General features: G+C 56.1%; 2 protein-coding genes across 7 annotated transcripts in view; both read right to left on the bottom strand.

Moving 5' to 3' along the window:
• Positions 1-1,706: 1,706 nt before the first annotated feature.
• Zbtb47 (zinc finger and BTB domain containing 47) lies at positions 1,707-11,145 on the bottom strand. 3 transcript variants are annotated; one of them, XM_028890434.2, is made up of 6 exons: positions 10,708-11,145; positions 6,196-7,695; positions 5,021-5,168; positions 4,124-4,239; positions 3,402-3,546; positions 1,707-3,274 (listed from the first exon to the last, which is right to left on the bottom strand). In XM_028890434.2, the coding sequence occupies exons 2-6, from the start codon at positions 7,612-7,614 to the stop codon at positions 3,000-3,002; spliced, it is 2,103 nt and encodes a 700-aa protein (XP_028746267.1). In that variant the 5' UTR covers positions 7,615-7,695; positions 10,708-11,145; the 3' UTR covers positions 1,707-2,999. The 3 variants fall into 3 exon arrangements, with proteins under 3 accessions (XP_028746267.1, XP_028746265.1, XP_028746266.1); XM_028890432.2 differs by lacking the exon at positions 10,708-11,145 and adding an exon at positions 9,989-10,095; XM_028890433.2 differs by lacking the exon at positions 10,708-11,145 and adding an exon at positions 8,852-9,197.
• Positions 11,146-14,061: 2,916 nt separating this feature from the next.
• The window catches only part of Nktr (natural killer cell triggering receptor), a 38,750-nt gene continuing 32,625 nt past the window's right edge, over positions 14,062-20,186 (bottom strand). For 3 of the 4 annotated variants that reach the window (XM_037208056.1, XM_037208055.1, XM_037208057.1), the window contains 4 exons: positions 19,318-19,413; positions 18,637-18,693; positions 18,007-18,111; positions 14,062-16,561 (listed from right to left, as the gene is read on the bottom strand). In XM_037208056.1, the coding sequence (XP_037063951.1) occupies positions 16,474-16,561; positions 18,007-18,111; positions 18,637-18,693; positions 19,318-19,413 (346 nt within the window). In that variant the 3' untranslated portion in view covers positions 14,062-16,473. The remainder of the gene's footprint in view (positions 16,562-18,006; positions 18,112-18,636; positions 18,694-19,317; positions 19,414-20,186) is intronic. The other variant, XM_028890474.2, reaches the window with a different exon arrangement.

The raw sequence follows: 20,186 nt of genomic DNA, 5'->3' as shown, positions 1-20,186 counted from the left end.
GAAGGAGACAGTAACCCCACAGGAATCTGCCTGGACAGCCAACTCACCCACAGCCTCCCCCACCAGGCCTCCGGGTCTCTGTGGCACTCTGCACCTGTGGGCACAGCCTCCCCCACCAGGCCTCCGGGTCTCTGTGGCACTCTGCACCTGTGGGCAGGGTGACAGATGACAGTTGTGGAGACCCGTGTCTCCAGGGCCCAGAATTCCACCAAGCAGAGCACGAGTGGCAGGAAATACCTGTGGGGGTCCCTGGCTCTCAGAGCTCCTGGGGTCTGAAAGCATCAGACCCCAGGGGGATGAGAGGGGCAGGCCCTGCTGACCCCAGGACTGAGGCCCTGGAGTCTTATGGATGCTGCCTTGGGGGTTACCTCAGCAGATCCCAGAACTTCAGGTCTTTCAGACCCTTCTGTGTCTGATCCAAAACCCGGAGGCAGTGTGGGGCCCATCTCATCCAAACCTTTAGGGGGAAAGGTGGGCCCCATGGATGCCCTAAACGCCCATAGGGGTTGTGTGCTGAGATTCTGGGACATATAAAGAAGAGGCTGGGCCGGAGGCCAGGAGCGGTACTAAGTTTATTCCCCCATCACTCATCTCCCTTGAATGACTACTGTCCCCACCCTGGGACCATGGGGGTGTCTATGCAACCAGACATGGAGGTTCCACACACCTGTGTCTGGCCTTCTCCACCACCTAGACCACTGAGGGGATATGGAGGTGGTCGTTCCTGGGTTCAGGGCCCACCATGCCTCCATGGAGACTCCCTAACAACTGTTCCAAGACCAGAACACCTGCATCACTTCAGAGGAGCAGGCCCAGGACTAGACCTACCAAGTCCAGCTCGGCAAGAGACCCCAGCAAGTCTTCCCAGAGGTGAGGGTCCCAAGGCCAGTCTCTTAGGTGGGCGTGGAAAGTTGCCACCATGCTCCAGTTCCCACATGCCAACATTCAGCGACTTGACCATCTTTTTTAAAATAAAGTGTAAAAGCTGGCGAAGCAAGAACCCCAATTCTACAGCATGGAGAAGCGCAAGGGAGCTCCATGTGGGCAGGGTGAAGTGTGTAGCACCACACAGCGGCCTCCGAGAGGGGGCTGTGCCCACCTCCCACATAGCAACCATCCCAGCCAGTGCCCAGAACCCGTCTGGCCCCTGAGGGTGGGGGTATGTAAGGGTATGGGGAACCCACCTCCTGGGACAGTTTCATCTCCAGCCTCTACCCTTCAGACTGCTGCTTACTGAAGAATGGCCAGATAGACCAGGGTCCTGGCCCCATGAAGGCCACCAGGGCCAGCAAGTGACAAGCGGGGAACCCCCTGAGGTGGTCAACTGTTCTTTTTTTTAAATGTGAGCCAGCTCTGGAGAGCTGCCAGGCACTGGGGCCAAAGGTTAGAAACAAGAGGCAGGGAAGGGGTCCCTGAGGACGTTGTGGAAGCCCAGAGATTAAGGGTGCCAGGGGAAGAACAGCTACAGAGAAGGAGCTGGAAGCCCAACCTTGGGCAGCGAGGCAGGAGTCTGCAGGCAATGGGAAACCTTCCTTTCTCAGACAGGGTCCCACCTGTCTCCCCCCGTGGACACAGAGGGACCCGAGGCCGTGCTTGAGCCTGACTATGCAGGCTGGGAAAGGTTGCCTACACCAGAGAAACTGGTCACTCAGTCCTTCCTAGCCCAGAGGACAGCCGAGTCAGCACCTGGGGCCTGCCCACACCTGTACAGAATAAAGTGCTTCGTTTATTGATGATTAAAATGTCCCCAGCCCTCTGTCCCAGCTCCATGGGCCTCTGAGGTCAGAGGGCTTTGGTGCCCTCTGCCTGGACCCTTGGGCGCAGGCCTCTTCCCAGTGTGGCATGCTGGGAAGGTGGTGATGGGAAGGGAATAAGGTGCAGAGTGTGACAAACAGAAGCTTATGAACAGTGGGAGACCAGAACAGCAAACAGCTTATGGAAACCTTCTCCCATTTGAACGCAGGAATAAGGACATTGAATGACGACAGAGAAGGGTCACCTATAAGTGCCTGCCTCCCAAGGGCAAGCACTGGGCACTGGCTGAGCCCCCTGGCTGGGCGGGCACACCAGGCAGCGCAGAGTGCAGGGGGACCAGGTGCCAGCCAGAGGCGGGTAGTGGCCTGGCCCCACAAGAGGCCTCATGTAGGCCTCTGGGGAGCAGACACAGATGCATGTGTCTCCTGGTGGGGGAGGCCAGCCAGGCAGGCTGGTAAGGGACAGGGGCGCCCTGTGGACACCTCCTTGTCCCCTGACCCACAGATAGCACCGTGAAACCCTGAACTACTTGCCTGAGGCTCCTGTGAGACCCACCCCTGGGATATCATTCTCCTGCAGGACCCCTGGGAGCTGGGGCTGAGGAGTCAGCTTCTCCACCCCCCTGAAGGCTTGGTCCCCAGCACCCAGAGAAAGTCTCTCCAGGATTTGGGGCTCTTTAAAAAGTCCTGCACAGGCTGAGGATCCCTGAACCTGCCTGGCAGGGATGCGAATAGGAAAAGAAACCCATGGGGGCCAGCCCCTCCCGCCCCACTCTTTATCACACAGAGGGGGTCTGCAGCCCTCACATCCTGCCATTCCCCTACCCTGCCATGCCTCCCTGGGCATAGGCCTGCTGGGGGGGGCGGGTCCACAACTCCTTCAACAGGGGTGTACCCGAATTCCCCCCCCCAAAACCTTCCCATCCTAGGGAGTAAGTCAGGGCACAGGAAAGCTGGGACGGGCAGGCGAGGCTGACCCAGGCCCTGCCTGGCTCATGGCCATGTCTGCAGCCCAGAGTCCCCCTGCCCTGTATCTGTTGCCTCCGGCATCCCTCACCTGGAGGGGTGTAGCCAACTAGTCCTTCTGTGTTCCCTTACTCCCAAAGGTAAGGAGCAAAACCTGCAAGGAGCTGCAGAAGGGAGCTCCCAGCATGCACCGGGACCCAGTGCCAGGGGCACCCCGCCTCAGCACAGCCCCCAGCCTGTGTCTCTGCTGTCCCTGGCCAGGAGGGCCTGTGCTGGGGGTCAGTTGGTGTCCAGCCTGGGAGCTGCAGTGGGGAAGAGGGGGGCTGTGGGCTGCAGGTGTGGGGTGGGCAGGGTGGCAGGGTCGCTGGGCAGTGGGTGGCTGACACGGAAGCACTTCTCCTTGTGTGCCTTCAGCATGTTGGAGAAGCGGAAGCGCTGGCCACACACGTCACACGGGTAGGGCTTCTCTCCCGTGTGCGTGCGCCGGTGCCGCTTCATGTTGGGGCGGCTGGTGAAACTCTTGCCACAGATCTCACAGATGTATGGCTTCTCCCCTGCAATTGGAGGGGTGGCAGGGGTGTTATGGCCAGCCCGAGCTCCCACCCCACCCCATCCCACCCTACCCAACTCAGGGCCGAGGGGGCCCAGAAGTGAACGGAGCCCCTGGTGGAGGGCGCGCACCTGTGTGCGTCTTCATGTGCTCATCGAAGTACTGCTTCATGTTGAAGTCCTTGCCGCACCACTGGCACATGAACTGCTTGTGGCCGATGTGGATGCTCATGTGGGAGCGCAGCTGGTATTTGTACTGGAAGCGTTCATTGCAGTTCTATGGGGAAGGGCAGAGCTGCAGACGTCCTCATCCTGCCTCACCCAACCTGAAACTCATGTGCGTGTGTGTCCACAGACAGATGTCCCCTGTGGTCAGCCTCTGGTGTTTCCTCAGGCATCCTCCACCCTAGCTGTTTTTGACAGGGTCTCTCTCTGGCCTAGACTTTGTTCAGGCTGTGCTGACTGGCCAGGGAGCTCCAGGTACCCACTTGTCTCTGCCTCTCCAGCACATGCTCCTCCATGCCCAGCTTTAACTTAATAATAACGAAACGAAAACAAAACAATACCTGGACTGGAGCTCAGGTTCTCAGGCCTCCAAAGCAAACATTTTCCTGACCGGCTGTCTCCCCAGCCTGCCCTTCGGTCGGCTGGTTCATGCGCCCCCACCCCAACTCATTGTATGACGGAGGCTGATCTTGAACTCCTGCTCATGCAGCCTCCGCCTCTCCAGTGCTGGGATTACAGGCATGTGCCACCAATCCAGACCTGCAGCTCCCTCTGACCTCCCTATCCCTGAAGATGGGGGTGGGTGGAGGTGGGACCACCAGGGGGACCCTGCAGGAAGCAGAGCTCACCTCACAGCGGAACGGCTTCTCTCCGGAGTGCTGCAGCGAGTGAACCTTGAGCGACATGCTGCGCTTGAAGGACTTCCCACAGGTCTCACAGGTGAAGGGCATGTCCTTGGTGTGGGCTGCGGGTGGGCGCCAGCCGTCACTTCTCCAGGGTACCTACCTGAACCCCCACTTCCAGACCCGCCTTCTGGGAGCCCTGCACCCCGCAGTTTCCTGAGGGGTGGTACTGAACTCAATGGCATACCCAGGGTGAAGGCCTCATCCTTGGGACCAGTGACATGGAAGGCCAATGAGGAACACATCTGGAGACAGCCCTCCCTGCTCAGAGATCACCAACCTGTTACCCAGCATGCCCCTGGCCAAGACCTAGACCCCAGGGTCTCAGTCCCATCCAGTTTACACTGTCCGGTGAAGAAATGTCTGCCGGGCCATTTGTCTATCTGATCGATCCTTCCTAGTGCTCAGAGCCCAGTTGAGAAAAGGTAACCACAGGGAACTCCAGACACTCGGCCAGGTCCACCTGGAGGGTATGCAGCCTCGCCTGAGCGTGGGGTGGCCATCACACTTGGGGAGGCCTCCTTACTGTGTCCAGGTGTGAGCCCTGGGGGAGGCTGAACGCAAGAGAAGCCTGAAGCCCTGTGAAGGGCCCAAAGGTGAGACAGTAGGAGAGGCTCGTGTCTGCCACCCTGAGACGGGACCGCGCCAGCCCACGTGGAACTGCGATTCAGGAAAAGCTGTTCTTTTCCATGGGTGGACAGGACCCAAGCCTGGCCAGCAGTGGGCCAGCTGGATTCCCACCTTGCCAGCTTGCTCGGGCATCCCCTCCCGCCCCCCGGATGCAGTTCTGACACAGCCAGCAGCCGGCCCACCCTGGGCCCACACTCACTGGCGGGGACTCACCAACCATGTGCTTGCGCACATGTGCCATGGTATAAAACTTCTTCTCGCAGATCTCGCAGGAGAATTTCTTCTCTGCGTAACCATGCACGATCTTGTTGTGCTCATGCAGGGACCAGAGCTTCTTGAAGGCTTTGCCGCAGGTTACGCACTGCGGGAAAAGGAGGAGGGCTTTGGGTGTGGCCTGGGACTAGCTTCCACCTCGACAGGGCCTCAGTTTCCCCATTTGAAGAGTGCTGGTGAGATGGCCGGACCTGACGTTTCGAAGCTGGGTTGACTCCTCCCATACCACCCCGCGTGGCTGCTGGGGTACCACTTCCAGGACCCCCTCTTAGGTAGGGCAGCTGCGCTGGTTGGGGGAGGGGCCTTTCAGGTTCTCGTCAGGGGGGGCTCTACGGACGGCAGAGGGTACGAGGACTTCCTCAGGCAGTGGAGGGTGGGTGGACTGAGAGACCTTCTCCTGGAGCCCCGGAGGTAAGAGGCCATTGGCAGGAAGGCCAAAGGCTTTGCCGCCTGCAGCAGGAATAGCTGAGCAAACAGCCCAGGGGCAGGAAACAGGTGCACAGAGTGGGGGATGGGCAGGTCACCAGGTCACACCTTCCCCACCGGCACCACAATTAGCAATTAGTGCAGGTAATTAACACCCGCCTACCTGTGGCCATTTTTCCCTTTGTCCTGGGCCAGGCTCATGTGTGTATGCATGCACATGCGGGGGTGTGCTCAGACAGACACAGACTGGCCCGAGAGACTGGCAGCCATCCCAGCACCGGCCCCCCTACACACACACACACACACACACACACACAGAGTCGAATGCAGGGCTTCCTCCCGACGGGCTGCCTGCGGCTCTGCCGTGACTGTGGCCAGGGGAGGGTGGCGCCCTCTGCAGGCATGCCCCTTCCCTTCTGTGCACACTCCGTGTGGTGTACACCCTACGCAGCTGCACGGGCAGCTCTGGGCCTTAGAGACTGGTGAAGACACATTCCTCCCCGGTTCCTACTTTCCCTGACCACATGCATTCAGAAAATTCTCCACTCTTCCCACACACACCCTTGCTGCCCTCGTCCATCGGGTAAGGGTGCTGCCACAGTCCTCTGTTCATGACCCTACGGGCCAGCACAGAGCCCGGCTCCACCTCCTAGAGCCAGTCTGGGGACCACCTGGGCAGCCTGTCTCACCTGGATGTTGCGCTCGCAGTCCGTCTGCCGATGTAGCTGCAGCTCACTCTCCAACAGGAAACGCTTCCCGCACTGGCCGCAGATCTGCATGCGGCTGTGGGTCACATTCATATGCTTCTCCAGGTACCAGCGGTTGTTGAAGACCCGAGGGCACTTCTGGCATGGATGCTGCTGTTTCTCTTCCAGCTTCACCTTGGCCCCCAGCCCGTCCGCTGCCTGGGCTGCAGGAACAGCTCCAGAGGCCTTGGGCCTCTTCCCGCCTCTACGCCCGGCCTCCTCCGGCTCAGGGGTGGCTCGGGGCTGAGAGTTTTGTCCCCGGGACCGTGTGGACATTCGGCTGTGCAGCGGGGGGTCCACCTGGCTGCCCTGACACCCCGCAGGACCCGCGGTGTCCTGCCTGCCCTCAGCCTCCCCCTCCTCCTCCGAACTCTCTGCATCCTGCTCACTGGGCCCATCCTCTTCATCTTCATCTTCCTGCTCACTGGGTCCTTCCTCATCTTCCTCCTCTCCCTGGCTGCCTCCCTCTTCTTCCTCCTCTTCCTCCTCCTCCTCTCCCCCTGCACTCCCTCCCCCTTCCTCCCCCTCTTCTTCTAAGCGTTCCTGCATCCCATCCTCCTGGCCCAGCACCACAGTGGCCCCAGAGCCTGGCTTGCCCTCAGACCCAGTGGACACATGCAGCGTCTGGTTATTGAGGTTGACTTCCACAATGATTTGTGACTGCTCCTGGCGCCCATAGGTGCCCGAGGCGCCCAATTCTGGCTCCAGCCCCTCTCTACTTTCTAGCTTGCACAGGCTACTAGGGGCCTCGGCCTCCTCAGGTGCCCCAGCCTCCTCAGGCGCCCCTTCCTTCTCCTCCTTGAAGAAGAGTGGCTGTGCCGGCCCAGGGGCAGCCGAGTCCCCGGCTGTCCCCGCCCCGTCCTCCACACGCACAGAGTAGGGGTCGGGGCCCTCTCGGGCATAGATCTTGGGTATGCCTGGGGTGTCTGCCTCCTGCTTGATGTCACAGTAGTAGGGTGGCGGAGGCACCGGGGCACAGCTGGCAGCCGGCTGTGCCAGGGTCACGGGGCCCGTGGGCGCCAGGGACCGAGCGTCCAGCAGCTCCTGGCAGGAGGCAGCGATGTCAGCCATCTGCAGCAGCGAGGCCGCGCTGAGCACCTCGTGCACGTTGGCTGCGTTCACCAGCAGCTTGGACGTGTATATGAAGTTCAGGATCTGCTGCAGGCCACTGGGTGCCAGCGCCTCGAGGGACAGCTCCACCCGCTGCAGCTGCTTGTTCTGTGTGAAGAGCGAGTGGAAGAACTGGCTGTAGGCGGCCAGCACGCCCTTGTGTGCGGGGAACACGCTGCGCTGGGGCACCAGCACTAGGTCCACGTCGCACAGGTCCGGCTGGAAGAGGCGCTGCTCGTTCAGGCGGCCCATCAAGCAGGCGAAGTGCAGAGCCACGTCCTCCACCAGCGAGAACTCTGCCGCCGGCGAGTCTGTCGTCTTCTCAACCAGCAACTGTGGGGCCGGGACACAGGAAGGTGAGGGCCCGCCGCCGCGCTCCCACCGCCGCGCTCCCACCGCGTGGGCGACACCAGAGGCACGGCAGGAGCGAGTGTCCTGGGACCTGTGCCCAGGTGGCCGCCCCGGGCCTCCTCCAGAGCTCTTCTGTGCACGCACAGGGCGGTCACACAGAGAGGGGAGGGGACAGGGGCCGTGTGAACCACTTGTGGGGAACCTGGAGCTCCTTGGGATGCCGGGCTTTCTGAGAGGCCCAAGCATAGCAGGGCGAGGGGTCGCCCCGGGATCCTTGCTCATCGTGCCTCTATTTCCATCTCTCCCCCAGTGCGTCCTGACGTCCCACCACACCGACAGACAAGAGCTTGCCCAATGGTGAGCAGCTGGGAAGCAGAAGACCCAGCGTCTGCTACAGCACCCCGGCTCCATCTGGGGATCACTTAGATGGTGGCCAGTAAAGGCCTTTAGGGTTACAGAAGACAACAGACTAAAAACGCTCAGGCCTGGTCCACCATACCTCCCAGCCCTGGCCACAGCAGCTCCTGGGACCCAGGGCCCTCGCGGGAGGATGGGCCGCGTTCTCTGTTTACCACACTCCCAACAGGAGACTTCAGTGTGGCTGGGGTGATGCGCAGGCCTACAAGCTCCAAGATGGCCCTGTCTTGGAGGCCACACCTCCTGGAGATCACCAGGGACCTCAGAGACCACTAGACCAGACTGCCAGAGAACTCCCAGAAGTTGGGTGCCTGGGGCTCGGCAGACACTGGCCAGTCCAGCCCCACACAGGCCAGCATTGGCTGCTTCTCAGGCTCTGCCTGGCAAGACAAAGGCTTCCCGTGTCTGAGTGCCGATTTGCCCCACTGGGGGACATAAGCCCACCACCTCTTCCTCAGAGGTCCAAGGGTGAAGCTGCCCTGTCGGTCGATTCTCTGTCAGCCGGGGAGAAGCTGTGTTTCCGATGCAGGTGAACCCCGGGGAGCTATGAGCCTTTGCCCTTCCGGAGGGCAGCCTAGGGCATACCTACTCTTTGCCCGCAGCTCCACCAGCAGCGGACATCACCTCCCTTGAGTGCTCTCCGCCACCCATCTCCGACTACCCCAGAACTGCTGGCCCATCGGACTGGGACGTGGCATGGAGTCCCTCTCCTCTGACTCACTCTGATTCATCCTCTGGGACCAATTCCTGCTGCACAGATGGAGAAACTGAGGCCCAGAGAGGCATTGTGCTCTGGAGCTGTGGCCATCCTGCCCTGCTTGGGTACCCCTTCCTTCTGGCTGGGACACGCCAAGTGGTGAGATGGCTTAGTGAGCGCCGAAAGTGAGGTGGGGTGGAGGTGTGGGGTCTGTGAACATCCAAGCACGGTCACCACACACCCTCCGCAGTCACCGCGCCTGCAGGTGACCGGGTCCGCACTACTGAGGATGGATGGTGGCAGGGAGAGTGTGCATACCACATACCCCACCCCCACCCCGCCAGGGCCCACCTGCTTGGAAAGGGCCACCTGGGCCTGGCAGGAACCCGTGTGTTTCTAAATCCACTCCCTAGCCTAACCCTGCCAGGCAAGCAGCAGGGCCCAGCTGTGGGCCCAGCCCCTCCCATCGGTGCCCACCAGCTGTGGGTCTCTGGCCAGATGCTTCTGCTCCCTGGAGCTGAGGAGGCCTCTCTCCACCTGGTTATGCCAGCTCCAGCAGCAGCCCTCCCCCAGGGGACACCTGCAGAGGCCACCGAGCTTTTGACTCCTGAGGGCCATCTGGTGAAACCTGGGGAGAGCCCAAGCCGCGCAGGGGTACGGGCTCGTGACTTCTGGATGCCTTCTTTGGAATGGCCTGGCTCAGAGACAGCAGGGGACCGGCCCAAGGTCACACAGGAATTTCCACTCCAGCTGTGGGCGCCCCCCGCCCTCGGTGCGAGCCGTCCCAATCTCCGGCAGGGCGGCTGCAGCGCCCACGTGGCCCAAGGCCTGGGCGGGAATCCGACTCCCTCTTTCCCCCCCATTACCAGCCCCGGGGCGGCGCCGTCCGGGCGCAGAGAAGCGCCCCCCTCCGCCCGCGGGCAGCAAGACCTCGGCCTTTCGCGCCTGCACCCCCACCCAGGAATTTCACCCCTAGCCGCGCCACCGCGCCACCGCGCTGCACTCTCGGCCTGCGGACACCCAGCCGATAGGGTCGAGGACCCCCGGGGGAGGGGCCAGGTCGCTCCAGCCCCTGTACCGGGTCGCGCGGGACCGTGAGCTCCGAAAGGCGGCGCTCGCAGGTGGGCGGATAAGCGGGGGGACAGGCAGGGCCCTGCGTACCATGGTGCCGCGGCGCTGGGAGCTCACAGGGCCCCGCAGGATCGCGCTGCCCCCGGCGGCCGGGGCCGGGCCGCCCCATGAAGCGCCGCGCTGGGGGCCGCCCCCGCGACCATGGCCCCGGGGGCGCGGCCGGGCGGGCGGGCGGGCGGGTGGAGGCGCAGGGCCGCGGCGAGTCCCGGCCGAGCAGCTGCGGCCCGGGAGCCTCGGGCGCGGCGGGCGGGGGGCGCGGGGCGCCGATTGGAGCCCGCGCGTCAGCTGGGGCCGCCGTCTGGACGCTTAAAGGGCCAGGCCGCCCTGCGTGCGGGCTAGGGGCGCGGATGCGCGGTGTGCGCGCCGTCCCGGTGCGGCTGCCCTGCAGAGAGCCTCGGGGCCCCCGGGCCGGGCCGGCAGCTGACGTGGGAGCGTTTGAACCGCGCGACCCCACCCTCCCGCGCTGAGCCCCTCTCTGCGGGGAAGTTCGTCCGGAGTCTAACCCGTGTGTCCTCCCGCTGCTCCACGGGGGCGGGGCCAGGGTAGGCGTGAGGTCACTGAGCTGGGCGCGCCGGCCCCCGACCCACCTGCTCCCTTGAGCCGGGAGACGCTGAGGGCCCGAGCCCCGCACCCCAGCCACGCTCACCACCCGCCCCCTGTGGTCCCGGCTGCTCCGACTTGGGGGTGAGTCTGGGGTCCCCGGCTGCTCCGGCCTCCCATACGTTTTGCTCTGCGCCTCTGGGACCTACCTGGTGGCCTTTGGCTGCGCAGGGCCTCTGAGCCACCGCCGCAGCCGCAGCGAGGGAAGCCTGCTCGGGACAGCCGGGTGGGGGCCCAGAGGCCCAGGCCCGGCCGAGTGGCCTCTCGGCGCAGCCTCCACTGGGGAGATGCAGCCCGGCTTGCGGAATGCTGCTCTGGCACCGGCTCCGTGGGGGCAGGGGGCTGGCTGTGCTGGCAGGAGGCTGCGAAGGAACGCTGCCAGGCTGAGCGGCGGCAGGGCGGGACCACGGGCTACCACCGTGGTCTCTCCTTCGGACGCCCCGCACCCCTACCCAGCGGCCGCTGTTCAGCCTAGTCACTCCCCGCACTGCTCCAGCCTGACCGCCCCGCTCCAGCCACAGCAGTCTCCCTGGGTATACGCCTTCCTCACGGTGGGCAGGGGCTGTGGCTCTTCCTCTAGAGCCAGACAGGTGCCATCAAATAGCTGAGGGTCTGTCCCCTAAGAATGCAAGGGGACATTGCATTCCCTCCCACACTGGGCTGGCTACCCCTGAGCCAGGGAAGCAGTCAGGTGGGATGAAAAGAGGTGGGGACAGAGGAAGGCCCCTTCCTCCATCTGAGCAGGACATGCCCTGTAGCTGGGGGAGCAAGCTGCTTGCAGCCCCGAATCTGCAAGAAGGCACAGACAGATGCCTGACTGAGCTGTGAAACTGCCGGTTCCCAGGATGCCTCCTGTCACTCCCAGCCACCGTTTCTCCTCGGACTGGTTTCTCTTCTGAGTGGTTTGCTACACTGACCCGGGAGGTGGGAAGGGCAGGGCTATCTACCCATTGAGTGGACAAGGACAGAGTCCCACAGGAAAACGAGACATGCAAACAGAACCCTGTGCCAGGAGGCTGGTAGCTGGGCAGAGTGGCCAGCTACCACAGGCAGAACGCTGGCCTTTGGGGGATGCCCTTGGAAAGTAAAGGAGTGACTCACCCCCACCCCCAGCTGTCCTGAGCTCTGACCCACGGCTCCAGGACACACTGCAACACCTGCAAAGGCCAGGTCTGTCCCTTGTGCTCGTTGGCTACAGAACTGGGTGGTCAGGGGTGGGACACAGCCAAGATTCCCGTTGAGTGCACGTGTCCAGCTGGGGGGGAGGCCTGAGAAGGGACTGATGGGGGCACTCGACCTCCTGGAGGGGCACGGTGGGAGCAGAGAGCCCAGACCACAGCCTCAAGCTCAGGATAGAGGCCTGTGACCTGAAGCCGGGTGACTCCAGTCCAGACTTCACTTCTGGGGTTCCCTGTGCTTGGCTGGGAAAGCTAAGCAAACCTGGTAGCATGGAAGTACAGTGTAGGTAGTACCTGGGTGGTGCAGGCTGCAGGGAGGACAGCGGCCTGGTGGTGCGGTGCGGGGGCCCCTCCATCTGCCCGAGTTCTGGCTGCAGAGCCCAGCACTAATGGGCCACAGCTGCACCACTGTGGCAGCCTAATGCAAACCAGCAGGTTCCCTTGCCCACACCAACTCCAGGGCCTTAGAGAGCCTCCCTGGTAGCTTCTAGAAGGCTGCCAGAGACCTTAGTCCTGCACAGCCCTGGGAGGCTAGTGTCTTGCAAAAGCCCCCACCCCCAGTTACTCAGGAGTAGCAACAGCCATGTCAAGGGCTGTTCATCACAGCTGCTCAGAGGCCCTCACAGTCCTGAGGAGCTGAGTGTAGGTTCTGTAGTGTAGGTCCTGAGCCCTAAGTGCCCCCTGGACACGGCCTGCAAGAAGGCAGACTCCTTTCCAGACCAGTGCAGAAGGGTTGAACCACCTATTTACACCTGCTTGCCCAGTCACATGCATCCTCTGGGTTCAACAGTTGGAAAACAAGGGTCTCAGAATCTGTCGCTCTCACATGGGCAACAGAGATCAAGGGCCAGGGCTCAGTGGACACAGGCACAGTCCTGGCCCTTTCCACTTTTTGCCTTGGTGTCTTCAAAGCTCCTTAGCCCAGGCTGTGGAGTTGGGTCTTAATGCATGCGTGGGGTGTGGTGTTGAGGAAAACAGCAGAAATATGGAGCTGTTTTAAGACAGGGAGGAGCAGCCATGGCAAGGGTGGCCCAGGCCTCACAAGAATGCAGTCTGTGGGTGATTCCAGGGTGCTGAGCTCTCCCTCACCTCCAGGTTCCTGAAGGACTGCACCAACCAATAATTTGTCTCAGCCAAAACATTCTGACCTGTTCCAACTTGTTAAGATTAAAATTTATGGGTGTTTTGCCTGCATATATGTCTGTGTGAGGGTGTCCGATCTTGGGGTTAGTAGACAGTTGTTAGCTGCCATGTGGGTGCTGGGAATTGAACTGGATCCTCTGGGAAGAGCAGGCAGTGCTCTTAACCACTGAGTCCCATCCAGCCCCCACACCCCAGCTGTTACACACCCCTCACAAGGACATTGGGGGCCCAATGCCTGGCTAATTCAGTAAGTTGAGACCAAAGCCTCTGGCAATGCCCCAGTACTGCCCAGCTCACCAAGCAGGTTCTTACCAGATGAGAATAAAGTTCTTAGAACTCTGTAAAGACCATAAGGGACTTCCCTAATGCCCTCCCCCTATCTTTTGAGGGTGTGGAACAGGGTCTCATGTAGCCTAGGTTGGCCTTCCACTCATGGATCTTCCTGTCTCCATCTTCCAGGTGCTTGGATTACATGTTTGTGAGGCCAAATCCAGCTAACTTTAAATTTTACTTCATGTATTTTCTGAGAGTCTTACTTCCCCCTCCCCAGACAGGGTTTCTCTGTGTAGTTTTGGTGCCTGTCCTGGATCTCTGTAGACCAGGCTGGCCTCGAACTCACAGAGATCTGCCTGGCTCTGCCTTCCGAGTGCTGGGATTAAAGGTGTGCGCCACCATCGCCGCTGCCCAGCTATTGAGACAGTCTTACTATTCAGCCCTGGCTGGCCTTGAACTCACAGAGATCTGCCTGCTCTGAATACTGGGGTTTAAGATGTATACCACCACACGTGGCATTTTCTTTAAATTTTAAAGGAAAGCACCCAGATTTGACAATTTGCAATTTCCTAACTTGGAAAGACAACTATTTAGAAAACTGAGTATCTGCAAACAAGTCAGGTTCCAGAGCTCACTTACTTGCCTGGCAGATCCTCACCTTTATGTGCAAAAGGTCACTGTGGTCTCCCAGAGGTGGATGACGATGGGCACTGCAGTCGGGTGACTTGCTCCTGGGCCGAGAACCATGGAGGCTGGAGCTGCGCCCCACCTGAGAGGGCACCGTTCTGTCTGCCAGGGTTTCCCTGGCTCCACTCCTGCACCACTAACCTGCCATGGACACGTCTCTTCACCTGCTCTATCAGAAACTGACTGTGGAGTCTGAGCAAGCAAAGACCAGTCAGCACAGACTCAAAGTTAGCATGTATTTTCATGTCTACAAGACCCTTTTCAAGTTGTAGGGAAATTTAATTGATGTATATACAAATTAGACACTGCTAATATGTATGTACAAAAGTATTTTCTACATTTTTGACAATATCAACTATGCCATTTGCAGTAAACAGGATGTTACAAAACTGTCCAATAAAGCATTTTCTATTAAGCACATTACACAATGTAATTCAATTTTATTAAAAAAATAACTTCAAAATACAGAATGATCCTGGTTAGGAAAGAAAGCCATTTCTGTAGTTCACTTGAGTATAAACAGCCAGGCTGACACTGCTAAGGTGAGAGCCTGCCTGGACAGGTCAGGCTGTCCATGGTGGCAGGAGGTGGCACGCCCTGCCTCTTCCTATGCCAACCCCCGGAACCTGCCAACGCCTGTAACTCCCCTGGCCACCGGACTTCAGATATTTATCTCTGTTCTAGTTTGATCTAGTCACATGAACCCTTAAGACAGGAGGAAGGCAGAGGTTTTGAAGAAAGATGAAGGCTCAAAGGATCCCTGTTGGTTGAAGATGGCTAGGCCTGGGGCAGGGATGTGGGCACCCTCAAAAGAGCCCAGCTGACAGTCTGCAAGAAAGTCACTCCTCCTCAGTCTTCATGAGGCATGTGTCCTTCCAGCCCTTAGCCACAGCCCTGAGACCCTGAGCAGTCAACCCCACCGTGCCTGGCCATGAGTTACAAAGCTGACAGTCAGTGACACATGGGTACTGTTTTAGGCTGAGAAATTTGGGATAATTTGTTACACAGCTACAAAACAACAATACGTTGCCCAATAGTGACTTTTCCTTACTAATTCCATTTGGCAGTTTGTTTGGGCTCTGCTTGCATTCTTCTCACCAACTAGTAGGTTCAAACATCCTTCTTTGTAGGAAACTTTTAGGGAAAAAAAAAAACCCACTATAAACCACAGGTTTAATCTTCAGCCAAGCAATGACTTCTGATGTTATACTTTTTTCTAATGGACTTATATTTACTGGTATGCTGAACAATGGCTGGCCACCAAAATGCTACTTATGTACCTCATAAGGGTGACAGCATTATTTTTGGGGTACAAGAGCATCCTTACATGCTAAGCATATGCTACACTGAGCCACATGGCCCTGGAAAACCATTTTCACACATCGGTGCCTCCCTCCATCGGGCCAGGGCTGTAAGGTCCTCTAGCAGCTAAAGGCTTTTCTTCTTCCCAAATACACCAGCAGCAGGGCCTGGGATTGGATGGTATAGACTTTGACACCATATACAGAAATTCTTTCTGTGAACAGGATTAAACCGGCACTAAGGTGATTAAGTACACTTGGGGAAAGAATGCAAACTAAAGAGTGAAACAAAGAAACAAACCCAAACTAATTTTTACAGGTTATTTTTAGGAGGAACCACGCAAAGCCACAAGAACATCTTTCTGTGCAGCAGCCTGTGATCCTTCTGCTCCCAACTCTTGTCCTGGGTTGTCTCCAGTCAGGCAGGGCTTCACGGAGCCAGTAGAGGTCTCAACACAAACAGGAAAGAGGTTGGCTGTTGCCACAGTGTGATAGTAGAGCTTTGCCAAAGTGTCTCTGGGATGTGCTAATTAAAGAAGTGGGGTTTCTTCTGAAGTCCACTCTCCAGCTGACTCTTCCAGCACACACGTGCAAAGCAAGATGGCCAACCTTGCAGGCTCTGTTCCAAGACACCTGCACCACATATCTGTTTGGAAGAAGCCCTACACTCATAGTGAACCCAGCTCAGAAGAAATAATTTTTGGTGCCAGTGAATTTAAAAAAAGAAAAGAAAGAAAGAAAAAAAAGCCATGATTCTATCTTCTGGCATCAGGACATGTATATGAAGTAAGGTGTAAGAGAACCAAAGGCACCAAGCACCAAAGTGAGAGCTGGAACAGCAACACCATCTGCAGTCTCTGTGGAAAGGCAAACATGGCGGCATGCGCCACCATCCTGCACACCTGGCCACAGTCAATATGGATGTGGATGGCCTAGTTTGACAACACACACAAGACTATAACCAGCACAGGGATGTGGGGACCTGTAGCTTGTGACAGCTCTCCACAATTCTGTTTGGCAGCATGGATGCTAAAACCTGAAAACACTGTTGACAAACCTGAATTCTATGGACTATGTGAGCTACAAACACTGCAAATTATACTTACATCAACTTCACCATTTCTTGATTCAAGAAAATGAAAATTCCATAGTTGTCTACTGTAAAGTGGGGCATAAAAATATTTCTAGTTGACACCTGTACTTGAAGTGACAGGAACTATCCACTGTTGGAATTGAGTTCTAATACTGAAACACAACAGACTGCCGTCCAGTTTCTTAAGCTTTAAGTTACCAATTATTTACAGTTAAGATACAATCTGTGTACAAAGATCCCTCAGCTGTATCTGCTGCTCTCACTGGGGCTCCGGTGATGAGAGTAACTTCTGTCACTTTCACTGTCTGAGCCATACGATCGACCGCTCCTGCATAACAGAACAAAACAACACAACACAAAAGCCTTTAACTCCTATTATTTGGGTTCTAACTATGGCAACACTATGGGCTTTTCAAAGATGTGTAAAATGGCAAATAGTAGCAAAATCAAGGTTAAGATAACAAAGAAACCTCACAATAGTGAGGTTTTATTTTTAAATTTACTTGAAATTCATTCATAAAATTGAGCCAACTACTTTTTTCCCACACCCCAGTGAACATCAACACTGGAGTAGACTGAAGCGGGAAGGGTCTAAGGTACAGAGTCTCACTAATAGTGTGGTGTGGGTTTGCATGTGAACAAACCATTAGGACCCTAGCCAGTGGGCTTGGTTATGGTCATCATTCAGTTCACGTAAGAGTCTTTTCTGGCCGGGTGGTGGTGGTGCACGCCTTTAATCCCAGCACTCGGGAGGCAGAGCCAGGCGGATCTCTGTGAGTTCGAGGCCAGCCTGGGCTACCAAGTGAGCTCCAGGAAAGGCGCAAAGCTACACAGAAAAACCCTGTCTCGAAAAAACCAAAAAAAAAAAAAAAAAAAAAAAGTATTTTCTGAGTCATGGTGGGCATCATCCCACCACAAATGAGCAAACCACCTAAGGGCTCAAGGACAGTGTAAGACTGTGGACAGGCAGGTTAGTGCACTGACAACCCCAAGGGTATATTCAGGAAGGAATGCACCTCACAGTTAGCAGTGGGATGGAGGTAGGGGTTTCCCAGGGCAATGGGCTGCAGTGGAGACCCACTGGGAAGCAGGGGATTGTGGGGTGGGTGTTATATGATCACTTTAAGACACACAAAAAACAGAAATGATGGAGATGGCACTTATGTTTCTGGGCAGAAGGTTCTAGAACATTATAGGATGTTGGAACTGGAGCTGGTAATTGGAAGGCTTCATGTACAAGAGTGTAAGGCACCTGGACCTGTGAAGACAGCTGGCATCCCCTGAAACAGTTCAAGCAAGGGATTGGTCACATGCACTGTCTGTAGAAAGGTTTCTGGAGTGGAACTAGATGAGGGAGGGTGACAGCAGCCACCAGCAAGGGACAATACAAAAGTTGTTATAAAGTTTTACATCTTATTAAATAATACAATATAAACCTTAACCGTGCTGCTGAACAAATAATTATGATTAATTTAATAAAATGACAAACTGGCTGTTCTAGCAAACTAGCCTGAAATTCAGAAGTGAGCCATGATTTGGTCTTCTTACTCCTTCCAAAAGAAATATTTGGTCAAAGCTATATGAGTGTTTGAAAACCCACTTTAGTTTCAACTGTAAAATAATAACTAACAACTAGCTATTCACTGGCAACTCTTAGTACCAAAGCCATATTTAACAGCTGCCTGTAGGCCAATGGAATTCAAGAAGAGAAACGCTGACAGTCCACTTGCACCAAGTGCCCAGTCACTTGTAGTGTTCTAAATCAGGACCCACCTGGACCGCCTGTTGTAACTTCTGCCTCGATGGTAACTGTCACTCCTCTGGCTGCGGCTGTGGCTGCGACTCCGGCTGTAGTAGCTATCATAAGTGTAGGATCTGCTTAAACAGAAACAGCACGCATTATATTTCCTCATTCAAATACGGAAAGTCTCCTTTTTAGGGCTGTCAGATGGTGCTAGCTCACATGGGCACTCTATGGAGGTGTGAGGACAGTTGCATAAGAAGTTCTAGAAACATCCAGCAACTGCCCCCAATTGGACTTACCATGTTAAAGAGAAAAATACTAATTTCTTTTCTGCATTGAAAAGCATCACAAAGTTAACATTGCGTTAGTTTGCCTGAGTCTGGATCTTATTACGCAGGTATATTCAACAAGCATCTGCCATTACAATTTGACATTGTTGCACAATGGGCCTCAGATAGATCTCATTTTTAAAGAGTGTGATTTCAAACGATAAACACTCATTTAAGTTATTGGATCGAAAAATCCAACATTTAGGCTGGGGAGGTAAACTTCATGGCAGAGGACGTGCTGTGTGCTGCACCTAGGCCCTGGGGTCAAGCCCCAGCACTCCACGCCAGCCCTCCCACCCCAGCACACTGGGGCCTCCCACTGCCACTTACCTGGAGCGACTGTGAGGGTCATAGGAGCTGCTCCTGGACCTGCTCCTGCTGGATGTCCTGGAATGTACCACAGGAGGGACTGTCACCTTGTGCATTAGGGCACAGGTCACATTAACAATCTAGACATTTTTGCCCATCAAAGTGAAAATATAGTGAAATCTTTTAACTATTTTGTTTTTATCACAAGTATATTGGATTTTCTTTATAAAAACCTTTGTATTTCATAAAGCTTTGTGTAGTTCTCTGGGGAGACTCAGCTGGGTGGGAAGAGAAAAGGGCCATTTACATGAGTGGCCACAGCAGAAAATACCTCAAAATGCCAAAGGGAAAAGCATCTGGGAAGAAAAAGCGCACGCCCTGCCCTCTAGCACACACTTTCCTCTTGGTTTCCTCACTATAACCCCGTTTTAACCCCTAAGTCAAGAGGTGACTGTGCTTGTGACCCTCAGTAAGATCTATGTACGAAGGAGTTAAGAGTGACATGGCCTTTCCATACTTCTGTTTCTCTGCCTCACTCTGAAGAAGGAACATCCAGGGAGAGTTCAGAGCTCCAAGAGCTGGATGAGAAACAGATCAGTGTGGTATCTGACAAGGACAGATCTACAGCTGTCCTGCTCTGTCCCAGAAGGGGTCCACTGCAAGTGACAGGGCACCACACAACAAGGCAAGACCATAGCTTACCTATGGCTATGGAAACTTCCATAAGAACTGCTCCGGCTTCGGGTTCGACCTCTGCTGTACCAGCCTCTGCTCCGGCTTCTAGAGTAGCTTCTTGATCTACAGTGGAAATGAGTGAGAAAGAGCGCAATGTGTGTACTCCCCAGTTAGGATGGACAGTGGGGCAGGGGGAAGCACAACCAGGATAAGGTCTCTCTCAAACTGCACGGCGACAGTCATGAACTTGCAAAGAAGTAGTCCAAAAGAGGCCACCATGGCTTAAACAAACAATGAGATAAAGAGCAGCCACAGAAGACTGCTCATGAACGTAACCACTTACTGGTCTCCTGTCACCGGGACACCCCTGCCCGCCCTTTCTTTAGCTGTCACTCTCCTTCTTTGTACTCTTCAGTCTATCTTGATGACAAAGGCTGGGTGAGACTTGAACAAAACATTTGAACATGATCACAAAACTTGATAACTTAGATAGAGTTGCCTTGGACATCAACTCTGCATCCATAGCATGTACCTTCCACGTGTGTAAAAGGGTAGTTAGATCAACAATCCCTAAGCCCTGCAGATTCTGCTCAAAGGATTCTTTGCAAAAGCATGGTAACCTAGGCAAGAAAGCCAGCCACTTGACACCTCTGAAAATGGAGGGATTTGTCACTGGTCATGGCAAGAGAGCTTTCACTGTCCAAGTGATAAAACTACAGATAATGATGGTCTTTTCAACTCAGCCCAAATTTCTTCTCCTGAAATGCCCACTTCCTATCTATGTCCTCTATCTGTGGTTTTGGTCACATGGAATAATGCTTCTTATTCCCCTGTATTTGGAAACAGTGATCACATTTATGTTCTTCTGAGCTAAATGACATTGGGGGTGGAGTGGG

This window comes from Peromyscus leucopus, chromosome 7 (genome assembly GCF_004664715.2).
Source record: "Peromyscus leucopus breed LL Stock chromosome 7, UCI_PerLeu_2.1, whole genome shotgun sequence".
Lineage (NCBI taxonomy): Eukaryota > Metazoa > Chordata > Mammalia > Rodentia > Cricetidae > Peromyscus > Peromyscus leucopus.
The sequence above is the reverse complement of the archived record's forward strand: the minus strand, read 5'-3'. Positions and strand labels throughout refer to the sequence as shown.